This window comes from Taudactylus pleione, unplaced genomic scaffold (genome assembly GCF_031769625.1).
Source record: "Taudactylus pleione unplaced genomic scaffold, aTauple2 ptg000181l, whole genome shotgun sequence".
NCBI lineage: Eukaryota > Metazoa > Chordata > Amphibia > Anura > Myobatrachidae > Taudactylus > Taudactylus pleione.
This window is the reverse complement of record NW_028284583.1, coordinates 1,542,255-1,561,606: the sequence shown is the minus strand read 5'-3', so window position 1 is coordinate 1,561,606 and position 19,352 is coordinate 1,542,255. Positions and strand designations below refer to the sequence as shown.

The 19,352-nt window shown below is 45.4% G+C and overlaps 1 protein-coding gene across 2 annotated transcripts in view; it reads left to right on the top strand.

Annotated features, from left to right (window-relative positions):
* Positions 1 to 19,352, top strand: part of ANLN (anillin, actin binding protein) — a 108,238-nt gene that overhangs the window by 9,577 nt on the left and 79,309 nt on the right. For both annotated transcript variants that reach the window (XM_088476028.1, XM_088476027.1), the window contains exons 2-8: positions 3,258 to 3,411; positions 6,477 to 6,770; positions 6,969 to 7,306; positions 7,523 to 7,808; positions 9,471 to 9,655; positions 10,464 to 10,568; positions 11,138 to 11,240. In XM_088476028.1, the coding sequence (XP_088332154.1) occupies positions 3,258 to 3,411; positions 6,477 to 6,770; positions 6,969 to 7,306; positions 7,523 to 7,808; positions 9,471 to 9,655; positions 10,464 to 10,568; positions 11,138 to 11,240 (1,465 nt within the window). The remainder of the gene's footprint in view (positions 1 to 3,257; positions 3,412 to 6,476; positions 6,771 to 6,968; positions 7,307 to 7,522; positions 7,809 to 9,470; positions 9,656 to 10,463; positions 10,569 to 11,137; positions 11,241 to 19,352) is intronic.

Below are 19,352 nucleotides of genomic sequence, written 5' to 3'. Positions count from 1 at the left end.
TCTGGAAATACAGGGGGGAAAAAATGCGTAGGGTCCCCCTGTATTTTCAACCAGCACCGGACCCTTTCTATCAGGGGGATGATGGCACAGCCAGGGGAGCCCTTTCACCAGGCCCACCAGATGAAGCATCACCCCTAACTGCTAGTCAGCCCAGGCAGGGGACCTGGGAACCCCCGCCCCCCAATAAAGGGGTTCCCCTCTCCAGGGCACCACACCACCCCTGGGTGGTGGGTGCCGGGTTGATAGTTTTAAAGTGTGGTGCAAGGAAATAATTAATTTTTGTCTTTAGCTGGTGGAACTACAGTTCCCAGCATGCCTCCCCCCCCGCATGCTGGTTCTTGGAGAACCACCAGCATGCAGTGCATTACGGGCCCACTGGTACCTGTTGTTCCACAGCAAATGCAATATTAAAAAAAAAACACAGAACACACACACTGTAGAAAGTAAAATTTTATTCAAACACTCACATGCAAATACTCTCCTATGTTTCCCTGTAGCCCATCGGTCCTCTTCTCCAGTAGATTAACCAATGGTGTACCTGTAATAAAAAAAAAATCCATACTTGCCACCTATGCTTGGATCAGGTCCTCTTTGTTCCAAAGTAGTCAATCCAGGGTCTTTGCAATAAAAAAAAAAAAAAAATTAAATGTGCGGACCAGCGAACTTTAGTACTGTTCTCTAAGAACAGTACTACCCTAATGACTGCTCCGCCATGGGATTTTACTACGGAAAACCTGGTGTGGAGTGCTCATTGGCTAAGAGAGGCGAGCCTTCCACCTCTCAGCCAGTGAGCGGTTCTCACCATTGACAACCGCACGTGTCCATTTAAAAAATGGCGCCTCCGCACGATTTTGAAATTCAAAGATGTTCGCTGCAAGCCAATAACTGCTCGCGAAGTCATTGCTCCGCTCCCTCGGCTGACTTATATAAGCCATTTCAAGGAGACTGCACGGCAGTCCGTCGGCCGGGTGGCAGCAGAGAAGACCTACCGAAGCAAGAAGACGCCGGATTAGTCCTGGATGGGTGGCGACCATGAAAAAGGGGCTTAAAGGCCGCCGCCCTCCAGGTGAAGACGCCGTAGAAGTCCTGGGGGAAGCGGCAGCCATGAAAAAGAGCTTGAAGGCTGCCGCACCCCAGGTGCAGGTCCAGTAGGCCCTTAGTCACCCGCTTGCTGGTACTTGTGGTTCTTCAAATACCAGCATGCAGGGGAGGCCTGCTGGGACCTGTAGTCATACTGCAAAAGACAATATTTATACGTAAGTATGCACTACACTATCAACCAGTCACTCACCGGCCAGGGGTGCCGGGGATAGCCCTGGGCTATCAGCCAGGGCCTGGGATGCCCTGAAAAGGGGGACCCCGATAAAGGGTTCCCCAGCTTCCCAGGGAACCCCGACCTGGATTGGCTAGTGGTCAGGACTGATTCTTCGGCTGGTGGGCCCTGTGAAAGATCTCACCTGGCTGTGGCATTACCCCCGCTAGAAAGGGTCTGATGCTGGTTCTGGTAAATACAGGGGGACGCCTATGTCATTTGTCCCCTGTATATAGCACAACCAGTACTGGGTCTCCAGAGCCCAGGGCTGCTTGTTCCTGGGGATGGGGGCCACACAATTCCGTGTTTAGGGGTCTTAAGAAGCAGTTCAGAGCTGAGACTATCGGCGCCAGTGAGCCTTACTGTCCCCCGCACGCTGCCCCGCACGCCTGCAGCCTTCCCCCTCAGCCATCTCTCCCTCTGCACCCCCATAACACCACCTGTGTGCTGTCCCCTCCACCACCAGCGCTAGTGCACCATTTTGTTGCCCTTCTCCCCTGCAGGTAGCCCGGTTTGCTGCTCCCGTCCTTGATGGTCAATAAATTATAAAAAAGCAATGAAATTCCATAGACAAAAAACCTTACGGTTTCACCTGTCCCATTGAGGTTTCTTAGACATGATCTGAAATTTAACCAAACCTATAGAATTTCTGCCAATCAAACTTAAAAAAGCAATTAAATTCCGATCATTAAGGCTGACTCCTTAATGGATGTGTTCCTTGTGCAATATGGATTAAAAAAAAAATGATTAAGCAAACTTTTTTTCGTTTAATCTCAAACGAATTAAACAAAAAATGCAAAAAAAGTAGGGAAAAAGGTGATTTGGGGTTCTTTGAGGGCACCTTGAAAAATGTAAAAAAAAAATTTTTTTTTTATATTGTAATAAGATTTGGAGTGGCTAAACTAACGAAAATGTTGGTTTTGGGGTAATTTGAGGACACTATTTTTTTTTTTTTATCTGTTTTTTTTAATTTACCCACAAAAATGTAATTGTTGGACTAAGCTAACTGGAAACTTCCAATTGCCTAGTTAGTCATTAGGGGTTGTCCAAGAGGTTCAGCACAGTGTCCTGACATTTTAACATTTAAAATATAAATTTTCCTTTCCATCTCAGGGAGGTGCTAAATGCAAATTTAGTTTGACTGACTGGTTCAGTGGAAGCTGCTAATTGGATTGCAGAATTAATTCGCTATATAGCAACTCACACCTCCCAATTCACACCTAATTGGATTGACCCTAATGTGTACGATGCATTCTGTAATGGTGCATACATACGGTTAGATTTTTCTTCAGATCTGAACGATAACGATTTAAAAAAAATCGTACAATCATTCATATCTGAAGGAAAATCTGACATATCTGGCATGCCTGAACGATGGATGATTAACGATGCGCGTTCCCGATGGTCAGATAACGATATCTGACATCTAATGTGTTTGCAGTCGGACTTGGACGATTCCATTCATTTTAATGCAGTCAAAAACGTTCAAATCTTTGGTAAAATCGTTCAAATCGTTCATCTGACAAATCTGACGGTGTGTATGCTCCGTGAGAGTCACACTTCAATCTTGGATGCATCTTGGTTTGCTTTGTTAGAAAGAAACTTTGTGATTTATTGTTACCACAGTATGTTGAAGTTTTCTTTTTTTTCTTGTTATCCAGAATTATTAAAGTACAGTAGTAATTGGCAATCAAGCTACAGTCAAGTGATTGTACATATACCATTAAAGAAAACCTGCATTTATTAGTACTCTTTACTACTACATTGACTCAAAGCAGTAATAATCAATTCAGAAAACTAGCAAGTAATTCAAAGTTCCTTGTGGGATATGTGTCCCAATACTCCAATATCAAACTATTTTATTGTTCTACAGTTTTTTATTCCTAAAAAATTTTAATATTTAGTTTTTGTGCATTCTTAGCTAAATTGATTTCTGTTTTATTAGAAATTGCTTGAAAGGACACGAGCCAGGAGGGAGAATCTGCAAAAAAAGATGGCTGATAGACCCTCAGCTGGTGCACGGGTAGCAGCAGTAACCAAAAGACCAAGAGAGCCTCTTGCAGAGACAAATCTTCAGCTACCTACTGCTACTGAAGAAGGTGAATTACGACTTGCAAGTACAATGCCCTAATAATGGAGTATAGACTACATACATCATTATTTTATTGGGAGCAAGCATGCTGCATACAGCTGTATTGAGTCATGCTGATGTACACTGGTAGCTCACAATATTATGCTATTATAATAATTCTTGCATATATTTATCACCAACATTTGTCACATTTTTGTGGCTTGTCCATAATTTATTAATGCGCGCTCATATTATTTTGGTGGGGTTGGGTACGGGATGCTGGCGATTAGAATGCAGACGCCCCCATGTAAGTGAGCCTAACCCTAAACCCTCCTGTCACCTAAACCTAACATTCCTCCCCACAGCCTAAGCCTAACTCTAATCCCTCCCCCTAACCCCAGTACTTATGTTTGGGAATCCGGCGGTTGGGATGCCAGTGCCGTTATTCTGACAAGTGTCGGGATTCCGGCGTCTGCAGTCGGCATCCCATTTTGGTGATGTATGCAGTCTTCATCATATTAAAATGCAGCACACAACAGGCATCATTGATCACTTGCCATACATATTTAAGTACAATTGCACATTGTATGTTAATATGAGAGGTAGAGCTTTATTGCGCTGTTAAGCTAGGTACACACTGACAGATATACAGATATGCCCAGCTACATCCTTGTCTGTAGCGCAGTGAATCACTCCATGCGTGGTGCGAGACAGACTCCCGCGATCGGAGACGCGCATTTGCGTCTCCATAGGAATGAATGAGAGATGCACTCCCACAATCGGGAACACGCCATAGCATATCGTGGCGCATAACGTGACACATGCGAATGTTTGTGGCGTGATCAGCTATAATGAACTTGGACGCATCTGTATTGGCCGATCAATTGATCGGCCAATATAACTGGTGCCCATCAGCCAGTGTGTACCAACGATATGTCTGTGAACTACGTTGTTCATAGACATGTCACGTCGGCTGTGCTGCACACCTTGTGGACAGATATGTATGTCAATCGGCAAGTGTGTATGGGCGATCAGCCGATCGCCCATACACATGCCGCGGAGTCGGGGGCCTACCCGCCCCCGGCATTGAGACCCGCAGCTGCCTGGAAGATGTTGGTAGTTAAGTGTATTTGAACGACCATCATCTACAGATATATCTGCAGGTCACTCGATCTCCAGATATATATGCTTTAATGCCGCTTGCAATGCATGAAGTTTAATAAAGCTGGTGGTGTGGGTCTAGTTACCAATGTCAAATAGCTCAGTGTACATTTTACAAACATCCTTTAGGGCGGCAATAACTGTCTCACACATGTTTTAATGTTCTCATCATCATTTAAGTAATCTAATGAACTATGGACCTGATTCAGAGATGGATGCAGTTTTGGTTTTCCTGCAGTTGAGCATTTGTTTTTGTTTTGCTAGTTTTCAAATCCTTACACAAACTCTTGATGGGATTGAGGTCTGGACTTTTTCTGGACCTTTCAAGAACATTTTACTTTTATTTTTTTTTTCCCTTTTAGACACGCTAATATTTTTTATTTTTTTTGCTGCATTGTTCTGCTGGCATATAATTCTCCCAAATCTTAGGCCTCTTGTACACTTTCATAGAGGTGTCTCTATCTTGCTCTATCCAATTTGCGCTCTCTTTTGACATTTTCCAGTCTTTGGAGCACATAATTATCCCCAAACATTGAGGCCAAAAAGTTAACTTTTGGTTTCAGACCACAGAATTTTCCTCCATTTGATTTGCGGGTCTCCCATGTGCGTTCTGGCAAACTAGGCAAGATTTTATTTTTTTGTCCATGCTCTTATCCTCCCCCCTCCCATACAGTGTACATCTGTGAGTGTGCCCACTATTATTGTCCTGTGGACATTTTGTCCCATTTTCTTTCTTCCTATCTGGTGGACGCTACTACCTTGGGGTGTAGAGGTGGCCATCTTAGGAGCGGGTTACACCTTCAAACTCTAAACTAAGCTTTTGGAGAGTCAAAGTACCAACCAATCAGCTCATGTCAGTTTAAAGGTTGTGCTTGAAAAGTGACAGGAGCTGATTGGTTGGTACTTTCACTCTCCAAGCCATAGTACATCTCCCCCAAAGTGTTTGTGTTGTTGACTCCTCTCTAGATCCCTATAGCCTGGACACTCTCTCTAACTGCCAGTTTAAAGCTGGGTACACAATGAGCAATGTGTACCCAGCTGTCGGGTTCAGCTTGTATGTCATTAGAAGTTTTCCTCACTATAATTCTCACTATACTTCTGTTTATTCTGGGGTAAATTTTTCCTCTTTCCTAAATATCACAATAATACGGGAGCTATTCGATTCAGTGCGCTGTTTAATCAAACTGATTTCTCCTTGCACCCTCCTGAGGGTTCGAGGAGATCCGACTAAAGCGCCGGCCACTAGGATGTTTTCCGGCTTAGCGTGGTGCCAATAGCCTCGTTACCTGCACTTTAGTCGGAGAATGCCGGTCCTTGCGACTAAACACCCAGGTTAAGTCGAGAGAACTGGCATTCTCAGATTTCACTACTTCCTGTCAGTCAATTCAACAAAAGTGAATAGAATAGCTCTGGGAGCTCCCTCCTGGCGCTATTCAACTCTCGTTGAGTTGAATTGCCCCCTATGTTTTCTAAGGGGTGCCAACAAATCTGTCCTGGCCATTTTAGATTATCTTTGGACAATTAGCAATAATTTATCCCTTTTCACACTTTATTTGCATTTCCTATGGCGTACAAAAGGCATGCAGGTATACATGAGACTATAAATTTTAATGTAATCACTTTCAGGAGGATTGAATCATCGTTTCAATGAGCTGTAAGGGTACCACAAAATCTGTAACTTCTGCCTACATTGCAGCTGCAGACCAACATAAATCATCTTACATCTGCATTTTCTGCGAGGCTTGAAAAAGATTTGCCCATTTGTTCCCAAACTTTTTTGAACCATGGCGCCCTAGAGTATCAGCATTAATTTCATGTGTGTGTAAAATATATATATTTTAGTGTGTTTTTGTTTGTTATTGGTTATGACTTGTGATACAGCACTCTGTTTAATGTTCATTCCCCGTAATAAAACCTTTTTTCTCATATTAGCTAAACCATGCTCAAAGCCGTCTCCATCAAAGAAACGCTGTTCTGATAACATTGAAACGCACACATCGGGTACAGAGAACAAAGAGCCAAAAAGCCCAGAAATTGCTAAAGATAATACACAGCCTTCTGAGATTATATCACAGTCGAAATTAAAGACCACAGCGCAGACTCCACCAAGCTCTCTTCTTTCCGGTAATGAACCGCAGAGAATTAATTGTGAAGACCATGGTGCATCTTCCATGAAGTCTCGAATGCTGAAGCTGGCAGAACAGAGGAATTATTGGGATAATGATGGTAACGAAAATAGTTATTATATTTATAAAACTAGATATCCATTAATTTGCTGCAAGCAGTTTGCTATAAACTGTTAAACTATAAATACCTTTATTTATTGCCAGGCAACTGGTCTCATTATATTTCTTACAGCAACTATATATTTATTTTCCTGCTGTGTGGTTAAATTGTTTAATCCTGTTCTATTTTTGTTTATAGGTAGCCCACCAAATTCCCCACCGGCTTTCAACCCTCCTAAGGAAACTGTGCCCTCCCCTCCAAAACTAGAGGCTCCTGCAGTCAACTCACACACCCCTGTAGGCCGGCGAGGTCGTTTTGCCAACCTTGCTGCAACAGTTAGCTCCTGGGAAGATGACCTAAGTCATCCATGTGTTAAGCCAAACAATGCACAAGAAAAGCCTGGCACTGCTTGTTTATCAAAAGTGTCCACTGCCAGTTCAGCATCTGCCGGCATCAATAGTCACAGTGTAAGGCAGGAAGCTGTGTCCTGTTCTGACAGACCGTCTGTGAATAAAGCTGCAGCCTCTGGCACATTGGTATGTAACACATGAATTTCTCATCTCTTAATTAACAACATTTAGGGAAATTATATTTGTGTAATATTTTGGTATATATTGTTTGTTCAATCTTATTGTAATTAAGCTTTTTATTGGAAGGTTGCTTATTAAGCTATTAGAATGATGGGAATTATGTTGCAGCGTCTCGTTGTTTTTAAAATATTGAACTCTAATCTTGACTGTCTTCCTCCTTAGAGTACACATTCAGAGGCAAAATGCTCAAGCTCCACTATAGCGTCCACAAATATTACAGAAAAATCAAAGCCATTGGAGGTTAAGTCATCCAGCATTGCTCCTTCCAAGCTTAAGCTGCAGGATTTACCACCAGCACAGGTAGTAAAATCCATGTCCACCAATGTTACTACCTCTCAAAAAATAGAGCGGCCAACCTCAAAGATCTTCCCAGCTCAACAAGTGGTGTCGAGGGAGGAGATAGGCAGGGTGACACCATTACAACAGAAGGACAAGACTGCTACACCAGGTAACACATGCTATGAGCAAAGTGATGTATGTGATAGGAATGTTAATGTTACAAAATGGCATAGGTCTGCATATGATGGAGAATTTTTTATTTATTCAAGCTGTAATATAAATTGTTTAACTTTATTTTATAGTTGGTTTATTTACCAGAAAATATTGTTAGTTTTTTTTTCTTTCTTTCTTCTCCCTAACAACTGGAAGTTGGAATGGAATGCTTTCTGTTGGCATGCTCTTATGTCCAGCCTTGTTTTTTTATTTTTACCAAAAGGCAGGCAAAGTTTTTTTTTTTTTTTTTCTTCTTCAAACGAACACTCCACAGGCTCCCATTAAACAAACTTACCTCTAACCCCCCAATTAATACACAGATGTATCACCCACCACCACCAGTGTCAGTAAGTCTTACCCCAGTGCCCTGTGTCTCTATATAAGTGCCCCCCCCATCCACAAAGGCCAAAAGACTTAATTAGGCGTTACCCCTCCCCCGCCCCCTCATTTTTTTCTTTTCCTTCAAATGAACACTCCACTCCAGTCTCCCATTGTATAAATTACCTCTAACCCCTGATTAATCCACAGATGCGCAGTACCCACCACCACCAGTGTCTGTCCCTAATTCTGCATTGCCGACCCCAGTGCCCTGTCTCGCTATATAATACCCCTTTTACACCAGAGCAAAAACCTGGGTTATTGCTGGATCTACCTGGGTTGCAGCTCAGTGTAAAAAGGTCCCTGATAAATAACCCAGGTCAAGTGACCCGGCAATCCAACCCAGGTAGCTACCAGGTCTCAGACCCAGGATGGACCTGGTTAATGGTGCAGTGTGAACGGTGCAACCTGGGTTATCAGACCTGGATCATTCCTAAAATTAGCTGATTGGTGGCGCTGGAGCAGTCACCTCCCACTTTTTGTGACCTCACAAGTTTAGCAGGGCAGACCCAGGTTCAATGTGAACGTGGCTGACCTGGAAATAACCCAGATCGATGGTGCTGTGTAAACGGTGTCTGACCTGGGTTGAAACCATCTCTGAAAACCAAGGTCAGACCTGGGTTTCTGGTGTAAAAGAGCTATTGGTGTCTCTCTCCCTCCATCCACCAAAGCTAAAAGACTTAATGGGGCATTGCAGGGAGGGGGGGGGGTGGCAGAGGCTGATTGCATGTTCACGTTGGATGCCACAGTGTCCGTGAAAGCTCAGCTGGCTGTGGTCGCGCCAGTTAATTGGCTAGCTGGTCACTGTCCACCTCATAGTGAGACCAGTTATATCCCAGTGCTCTGTGTCCTATACAAATGGACTAAAAGAAGAGACCTACATTTGTATGTTTCAGCACTACAATGTAATAGTTTTTCTGTGTTTCATTTTTTTGTTGGTACAATAAAGCTGTACACTTGCTACATTGTATTTAACTGTGGTTGATGTTCTCTATGGCAATACAACATGCTGCAGTATGCTCTAATCGTTCCCCCAGACCTATTGGGTATGTTTATCTGCACTGACAACTGTGATTATTTGGGGGTTATACAGTGTGGAAGTTACATTTCACTGTACACATTTGCAGATCACTAACAAAAGCAAGCGCTTCCTGTAGAGGATGATTTGTCTTTTTTGTTATAAACCAATCCATGTTATCTTTGTGAATTCATACTAATTCCTTTCTATTTTATGGAACAGGTGGATCAGGAATTAAATCCTTTCTTGAGCGTTTTGGAGAGAAGTGTCAAGAACGCAGTCCAGCACCTGCAAATCCTGCCTTAAAATCTGTTGTGTTGACTCCAACCACTAAAAGTATCCATGAAAGACTGTTAAAGCAAAATGATGTTTCCAGTACTGCTAGTTTAACACAACAGCAGAAAAAGGTACAATGATGTTCAGTGTTCTCCCCAGTATGAAGTAGCTGGGTGGGAGCAGACTGAACACCATAATATTAATTCTAAAAACTCTGGAGGTTCTTGCCAGCAATGTGGAAGAGCACAATACAATTTGTGCAGTTTTAATGTGCAGTAGCACAATTGAGGTGTAAAATTGTTCTCAGCTTTAACTGTGTCAACCAAACTTCAGCTTAGTCCCTAAATAATTTGAATACTGCTTTGCCAAGTATATAGTGGAACAATGTACAGAAAATCTGAGATTCGAATTAGTCTCGTAAACACTTCTGTGCAGTCATGCTCTCTATACCTCATATTGTAAAAACACTTGTCACCGCTTCAAGTGCAAAACACAATTTGGATAAGCAGCGTTGCGCTATTACTCAGTCCTCTCACAGATTTTCTGTACATTGTTCCACTACATACTTGGCAAAGCAGTATTCAAATTATTTAGGGACTAAGCTGAAGTTTGGTTGACATAGTTAAAGCTGAGAGAACAAACTAGTCACAGTGAGTGGGAGGGATTGAGAACGGAGTGGGAAGCACAGTGAATTGGAGAGATTGAGTGGGAGGGATCGAATAAGAAGTGAGAACTGTTGCTTGCTTCTGTGATCCTTGGCTGTCAATCATGGACTTTGAAACAGATTGACAGCTAGGCGGTTTTGGAAATGTGGCTGGTGGTGCCCTAATGAAAAACGCCCTGGGAACAACACTGAGGTTGTTCGGATATCTGGTCTTTGTAGGACTGTCAAAAATCTGCTCTGTGCATTGTATCTATATTATTTTTTGTCTTGTCAAGGAACGTGAGCGAGAACTTGCAGCCCTTCGTGGCAGGTTTGATAAGGGCAGTGTATGGAATGCAAGCAAAGAAGATCAGTCTAAAACAAAACAGGAGACATCACGGGTAATCCTGTTTTATGTTCGCATACTGATTGTTTCTAGACTTTTATATTCGTTGTGCGGCATTACCTTTTAAAACCTATAGATTATTTTATTGTTACTTGTTCATTCCATATTTTTATATGTTGATTACTCAGTGCTCTCATGGCAGATGTTAAGTTGAACACCTCTACACGCTAATGTGAATAAAATAAGATATCGTACACAGAGGAAAAACTGCCATACTGCCATGGGCACAAAATTAAAAATGTAAATCTTTCCAGGGGAGAGGCATAGAGGAGGAGAAGTCAGAGCGCAACAAGTCTGTCATTTTAGTTGTGCACTGCTCCAGCAACAGCACCTTCTGCTAGTTTTATACAGTCTAAATTACTTTATTTCATCCATATTGGAGAACAGTGCTGTACCTTGTGTATAGAAGAGTTGTGTTCTTAAGTGCCCTGCCTCCTGTCATCCCCATCCCACTACATATGGCTGAAGGAGAAATATGTTTGGAGTGTAATAAACTAGCATTAGTGTAATTAATATGTCCAAAAATATTATTATTTATTTATTTTTTTTCTAACCCTGTTTTAGGGAATTCAGACTCATCCTGCTACCTCTTTCAAACCACCAAAGCCAGAAGTAATTTCGCAGCCAACAGTGGAAACAGTACCTGCCACACCAGAGATTACAAAAGGTAAAAGTTGTATACTTGATTGCATATCTAAAGCTTTAAGTCAACTTGCATAAATTAGAAATCATGTTTGCACCATAAATATGCCTCCAATCTGATAGTGTTGACGTCATTGCCAGTCAAGTTTTAGGGATTTTTTTTTTTATTTCACTAGACTGAGGTGGTTACACATTAGACGACATGTCGCCTGATCCTGCAGATCTTGCCTATATATCATTCACATCTGCAAGTGTGTAAGCACTATGTCAGACCATGCACACTCCAGTGGGGTCGTTCACCGCATCTACAGATCAAAAGTACATGCTGCTCATTCTGATGAACAACCCCATGTATGCGGCTGAAGAAGGACATATTATTCGGTAATTCACCAGATCGTGTGATGTGTTCAGATCGTACGATATGTCGTCTGTCACATTGTGGGTCGGCTGGATACACAGGTCGTCTAATGTGTACACAGCTTAAGCAGGTAGAACATGCATACATTTTATTTTGATAAACAATTTTGTATCTGAGTTCAATCAAATTATAGTGCTCATTCTAGCACCCTGCACCTGTCACAACCCGTGCAGTTCCTCTTTCCTGCCTGGGGTGTTTCTCTGCTCTGGTGCTTCTAGCACACTGAGCTGGTGCAACAAACTGCTGCGATACAGATGAGTATGCTAGAAGCACCAGAGAGCAACATCCCAGGCAGTGTTTTATTGATGGGAGAGTGTTCTTTGAACTTGCAAATGAGAGGTAAGTGTTATTCCTACTTTATCCAAACTTGTATAAAACATTGAAAAATTGCTCTGCAGACATTTTTCAGTACCTGAAAATCCAGGAAAGACTCTTATTTGCTGAGAAACCCTCGCTAAAATTTATCAACCATCAATAAAAAAAATTATTTTGACACCTTTTAAAAACCTCCAGTATTTTCCTTATGGCCAATAACAGCCTTCTGTATAGTCCTGTTGTCTCAGGGCCTGATTCAGCTTCAGACGGAATTGCAAAGCTGCTCGCAAGCAGCTTTGCTATTCAGTCTGTGCCGATATGGTAATGCAGCAGGAGGAAACATGCCTCCTGCTGCATTAGTTATCCGATCTGTGTTGTCCAGCGCAGCATCGGATATTCTGCGGAACATCGGCCGGCTAAGGTGACCAATTGGGTCACGCAACCGGCCACCGCAGATGCGAGGAAGAGTTCAGGGACTCTCCGTCAACCGACAGAGATCCTGGCCTCCCCCCCCCCCCCCCCCAACGGTGGCGACACGCCTCAGTTTCGGTAAACTGATACCATCACTGCCCACGAATGGGCAGCAGACTGTCAATCACTGACAGTCTGCTGCCAGTTTGCGTGCGAGATCACAGACCGTTCTGCACAAGATTCCCAATAATCGGGAATCTGCGTTCAGCTGCGCACTGCTGAATAAGGCACTCAGATGGCGATTTTTTATTTTTTTTTTGTGGTACAAGGTGGATTACCCACACTTTTATGCACTTCTCCCAGATCGCATTTTGTATAAAAGTTGTACAGCCTTGCCACGACTACCACAAATTGGATTTCTAACTGGATCTTGCATTTCTTTGCTGCACCTTTTCTTGCGATGTATGCGAGTTTCAGGAAACAAACTTTCAAACTCGTACCTAATTGGATGGATTCAGCCCGTCGTGGCTGTTTACTGTAAGAGGTTACGTAGAATTTCAGCAATCAAACTTGGATCCACCTTTTCACACTGGTTAAACATTGTTAAAATCACAACCAGCAACCTCAGTGTTGGCACATCTCAGTTTATGTATTATCTGGCACATATTATGCTTCTGGTTAGTGAACAGTTAACATATCCGCATCAAAAGGGTTAATACAGCCTGCCCTGCCAATGAAAGTGTTAATACAGCTCTAAGCAATGGACGTCTGACTGAGCTTTTCAATTGTTGTTTTGATCGGTCGAACTGCCATGGACACCCATTACTTGACGTGCATATCGCGGCCTATATAATAGGTTTAGCCTGTCTAAAATATTTGTTAGAGAATCCAAACCACAGACTTTTCGCCAACTTCTGCTCACAACCACAGGAGGAGGGTGCAAGCAGAAATCGGGGCACCCGTGGCTCTTTCTCAGCTGTCTGCAGCAACAATTGAGTAGCGCGACTGGAGTTGCAGTTGCGCTTGAACAATTGAATCGCCCCCATATAGTCTGTATGGGTTTGGTACAGGATCCCGGAAGTCAGAATGCCGACAGCGGCGTCCCGACACCTGCTGGTAACCTAGCCCTCCCACTAACTCTAACCCCACCACTGATATGCTAATGTGGGAGAGGTAGTAAATGTCCCCTAGTGTGAATTATATTTTATCAGCAAATAGTCGTAATACTTTTTGCTTTCTATAATATTTCTTGGGCATATAACCGAGGGATCGCTCCCCCTTCAATAAATCTGACATAACCTCCTGCACATTTATATATAAAAATTGTATTATGGTATTATTAAGCCTCATACAACAAAATGTGATCGCTATAGATTACATATAGATTACACATTTTTAGAATTCACTTTTATGCATTTCTTGTCCCTGAACATAAATTGCCATTCAGACTTCCCAGTTTATGAAATACAAAGAAATGTAGTTGGCTCATATTTTCCTTGAGCATATAGACCACTATGTTAAATCCACTGAGATACACCTCCTTGTGTTTTTTTTTTTTTTTTCACTCCTGACATCTGTTTATTCCCATTCTCCTATCAGAACAAACCTTAATTTTTCGATTGAATTTCAAATCAATTTCCCCTCTATAATCGGACTTTTTGGCCTCGCTGAAGCTGGGCATACACTATACAATTATCTGTCGGATATCTGGCTGGTTGGAATGAAAATCTGGTAATGTATGGGAGTAAATGACAGTCGATCATATGGTCTTAAACATTGGAAAACGGACAAAGAACAATTGTTCAAATTTGGTTAAATTTGTGTGTTAACCAATTTGTCTGAACAACCATTTTTGTCTGTTTTCCAGTGTTTGTGAGCAAATGATGTATGTCATGTGCTCCCATACATTACCAGATTTTCATTCCAAGCAGCCAGATTGGACAGATATCTGACATATGCTGGCATACACTATACAGTTATGAGACATGGGTATGTTAAATATATTACCAGACCTGTCTAATTTTCTCTCACCTGGGGTTAGTCCTAGCCATGATCTGTTTTATAGGCATATATTTTGATAATCTGTAATTAAACCTCTTATTACTACCCATCCCATGAAGGAACATTTGGAATTGTGGTCATTATAGAAGTGACATCACTGCTCACCATACAGGATTAAAAATGTAATCTGGCCGATTTGAAAGAAGTCTTTAAATAGATCTAAGGCAACCATTTAAGAAGACATGCAATGTCAAATTCTTTGACAGTTTGATCATAGCTGGAACCCACTTGATTATCTGGGGTTTTGTGTGTGTCCATGCTATCAAGAATATGGTACAGTTCACAATAACAAGAGATATGGTAAGAACTTACCTTTTGTTATCTCTGTTTCTACGAAGTCCATAGGGTCCACAGGGTTCACCTTGGGTTATAGCTGGAACAGGATCCATGGGCACCACACAGTTAAGCTTTTAGCTCCCAGGATGCACTTGGGTCCTCCTCTATACCCCGCCCCCGAGCCACAGGCACCTCAGTTGGTAAGCAGCCTAGGCCGGAGGAGAATATGGAACAGAGAGAAGGAAGACTGGAACACACAAGAAACCATACTCACAGCAATAGGAGACGGAAAACCGGTGACCAGCCACACAGCCCATTTGAAGCCAGGTGCGTCAGGGCGGGCGCCCTGTGGACCCTATGGACTTCGTAGAAACAGAGATAACAAAGGTAAGTTCTTACCATATCTCTTGTTTTCTACTTCAGGGTCCATAGGGGGTCCACAGGGTTGACCTTGGGGATGTCCCAAAGCAGTTCAACTAAGGGCGGGGACGCTCCTGTGCTGAAAGGAGCACCCGGCGCCCAAAGGAAGCATCCTGAGAGGCGAAGGTGTCAAACGCATAGAACCTCAAAAACGTTTGAATAGAAGACCAAGTGGCCGCCTTACACAGCTGAACAGCAGAAGCGCCACGTCTAGCAGCCCAAGAGGGACCCACAGAACGAGTGGAATGAGCCTTAACAGAGGCTGGCACAGGTAAACCCTCTTGTGCATAAGCCTCACAAATAACGGAACGAAGCCAACGGGCTAACGTTTGTTTGTTGGCAGGCCAACCCCTCTTGTGAAAACCAAAGAGGATAAACAAGGAATCAGACTTCCTAACCGAAGCCGTCCGGTCTACATAAATTCTAAGCGCCCGGACCACATCTAAGGAAGTCTCACCAGCTGAAAGATCAGGGGACTGAAAAGCTGGCACAACAAGTTCCTGATTAATGTGGAACTTCGAGACCACTTTGGGCAAAAACTCAGGACGAGTGCGGAGCACCGCTCTGTCCTGGTGAAAAATCAGGAAAGGAGGGCGACAGGAAAGCGCCCCCAATTCAGACACCCTCCTGGCCGAAGCAATTGCCAGGAGAAAAACCGTCTTAAATGTCAGCCACTTGAGCTCCACCGCCTCAAGAGGCTCAAACGGAGGACCCTGCAGGACCCGTAGCACCACCGCCAAGTCCCAAGGAGCCACAGGAGGCACAAAGGGAGGCTGGATCCTGAGAACACCCTGGAAAAAGGTGTGAACGTCTGGTAGTATTGCAATCCGCCGTTGAAACCACACGGACAAGGCGGACACATGAACCTTCAGAGATGCAAGGCGTAAGCCGAGATCCAATCCTGACTGAAGAAATTCCAAGATCCTAGAAACTCGGAACACCTGAGGATCATAATGTCTGGACTCACACCACTGAAAGTAAGTGTGCCACACTCTGTGATAAATCCGTGCTGAAGCAGGCTTGCGTGCCCTGAGCATGGTACCAATAACCGAACTGGAGAAGCCCCGAGACCTCAAGACGGCTGTCTCAAGAGCCACGCCGTCAAAGACAGCCGACCCAGATCCGGGTAAAGGCAGGGCCCCTGAGACAACAGGTCCCGACGCTGAGGAAGAAGGTACGGAGCGTCGATGGAGAGGCTCCTGAGATCGGAGTACCAAGGACGTCTGGGCCACGCCGGAGCTACCAGCACGAGCATGCCGCCGTCCTGCTTGAATTTCCGCAGAACCCGAGGAAGCAGGGATAGCGGAGGAAACGGATACGCCAGGTGAAACGTCCATTTCACCGACAGCGCGTCCACCAGACTTGCGCCTGCGTCTCTTGTCCTTGACCCGTAAACGGGCAACTTGTGATTGTGACGGGAGGCCATCAAGTCCAGCTCCGGCAGTCCCCACCTGTCCACGAGTAGCTGAAACACCTCTGGGTGAAGCGACCATTCCCCGGGATGCACGTCGTGACGGCTGAGGAAGTCCGCCTCCCAATTGAGGACTCCGGGGATGAAGACCGCCGAGATCGCCGGAATGTGACCCTCCGCCCAAGTCAGGATACGAGACACCTCCGACATCGCTGCCTGACTGCGAGTTCCGCCTTGGTGGTTGATATACGCCACCGTGGTGGCGTTGTCGGACTGCACCTGTACCGCCCTTCCGTGAAGAGCGGGGCCGGACGACTGCAGGACCCTGTATACTGCCCGCAGTTCCAGGATGTTGATGGGGAGAAGTGCTTCTTCCGCTGACCAACGACCCTGAAGCGACAAAGAGCCGGTCACTGCCCCCCAACCCCGGAGACTGGCATCCGTCGTGAGCAGGACCCAGTCCGGGATCCAAAATGGGCGCCCCTCGACCAGATGAGCTGTCTGAAGCCACCAAGCCAAAGATTGCCGAACGTCCGGAGACAACACCAGCACCTGAGAGCGGATCCGGTGAGGTAACCCGTTCTATTCTGATAGAATCAGCCCCTGCAGGGGCCGGGAATGGAACTGGGCAAATTCCACCATGTCGAATGTCGACACCATGGACCCCAGAACTCTCATAGCCGAATAGACCGACAGGCGGCAACGGCTCAGGCAACTGTGTATCCGCAGCTCTAGGGAGGCGACCTTCTCCGGAGTCAGGAAGATCCTTTGCTGACGCGAATCCAGCAGGGCTCCCAAATGAACCATCCGCTGTGATGGAATCAGGGAGGACTTTTTCCAATTTATCAACCACCCGTGTGCTTGCAGGCAAGCGATCGTCAGGTGGAGATGTTGAAGCAGTACCTCCGGGGAGCTCGAGGTCGTCCAGATACGGCAGCAGCCGTACATTCTGGTTCCGAAGATGTGCGGCCATGACCGCCATAATCTTCGTGAACACCCTCGGTGCCGTGGAGAGACCAAAGGGTAGCGCCCGGAACTGATAGTGGTGTTGAAGGATAGCGAACCTCAGATACCGCTGGTGTGAAGATGCTATCGGAACATGGAGGTAGGCGTCCTGGATGTCCAGGGACACCATGTAATCCCCCGGTTCCATCGCCAGAATGATGGAACGTAACGTTTCCATCCTGAACTTGGGAACTCTGAGGAATTTGTTCAGAGACTTCAAGTTGAGGATAGGGCGATGAGAACCATTGGGTTTCTGCACCAGAAACAGAGACGAATAATACCCCGTCCCTCGTTGTGATAGAGGAACGGGAACAATGACCCCTGCTTTCAGCAAGGATTCTATAGCCTCCTGAACCTGTAACGCCTTGGTCTTGTCCTGAGAAGGACTTGTGCAGAAAAACTGGTGGGGTGGTCTGTGCCGAAAAGACAGGGCGTACCCCTGGGAGACCACTTCTCGAACCCAGGCATCCGTGGTGGTTTTGTGCCAGCACTGGGCAAATAGAAGAAGTCGGCCTCCCACTCTGAGGTCCCCCAGAGGGAGGCCCGTCCCATCAGGCCGCAGGTTTATCTTCCTGCTTGGAAGAAGGGCGCCGAGCACTCCAGGCTTGCTTCTTGGGTTTAGAGGCAGTCTTACTCGCAGACTGTCTCGGGAAGGACTGACCTTTCGCCTTACCCTGAACCCGAAAGGAACGAAAAGCCGAACTCCGAACCTTAGCAGGCAGTGCCGCCGAAGGGAGGAAGGCCGACTTGGATTTAGCCAGGGTGTCCACTATTTTGTCCAAGTCCGGACCAAATAGTAATTCCCCATTGAAAGGTAAGGCCTCCAGACCCTTCTTTGAATCAGAGTCCGCTCTCCAGGACCGCAACCACAAGGATCGGCGGCCAGACACCGCTGCAGCCGATACCCGCGAGGTCAGCAGACTAGCATCTAAAGAAGCTTCACCAATGTAAGAAGCAGCGTCCCTCATTTGTCCCAACAACGCCCGCTGGACATCCGGAGCGTCGTCCGGGAAGGTATCTTCCAATGCATTGGCCCACCCCTCAATGGCCTTGGCCACCCAGGAGATGGCCATGGACGGTCGGGCCACCGCCCCGGAGAGGGAGTAAATAGACTTTAAGCAAGTCTCAACTTTCCTGTCCGTGGGATCCTTCAGCGAGGATATCGACGGTAATGGTAAGGTGGCGCCCCGAGTTAAACGGGTGACATGGGAATCCACCGCCGGTGGAGTTTCCCATTTTTTACAATGTGCCTCAGGGAAGGGGTAATTAGAAGCCAACCGCTTCTGAGGAAGGAATCTCTTACTGGGCGCCTGCCAAGCTACCGCCATATGATCAGTCAACTGATCCGACAGGGGAAACACCGCAGAAGCCACCTTAGTTTTTTTGAAACTAGGAAACTTCGACTTAGGAACCGGTGCCTCATCGTCTATAAGAAGAATAGCTCGCACCGCCCTAACTAGTGCGCGCACATTAATGGACGACTTGGTATCCATTTCCTGGACCGAGGCGTCCGAGTCAGTGTCATCAGGGACCTCCCCATCATCTGAGGAACCCTCTGAGTCCGATACTTGAGCAGCCCGTGTCATGAGTGGGCGTTTTGAAATCCTAGAAGGCATGTCAGTCTGCAACATTGACTGAAAAGCCGAGGAAGCGGCCGCCAAATTTTGCACGGAGTTGGAGAGCACATCCACCCATGGTGGAGGAGTCGCCATAGGGGCCTGAAAAGGTACCACAGGCTGCTGCGGCACAGGGGAAGCCTGTATATACATAAGCAACCCCGCATAGGGACCTACTGATTGAGACCCAGGAGGACTCCGCAA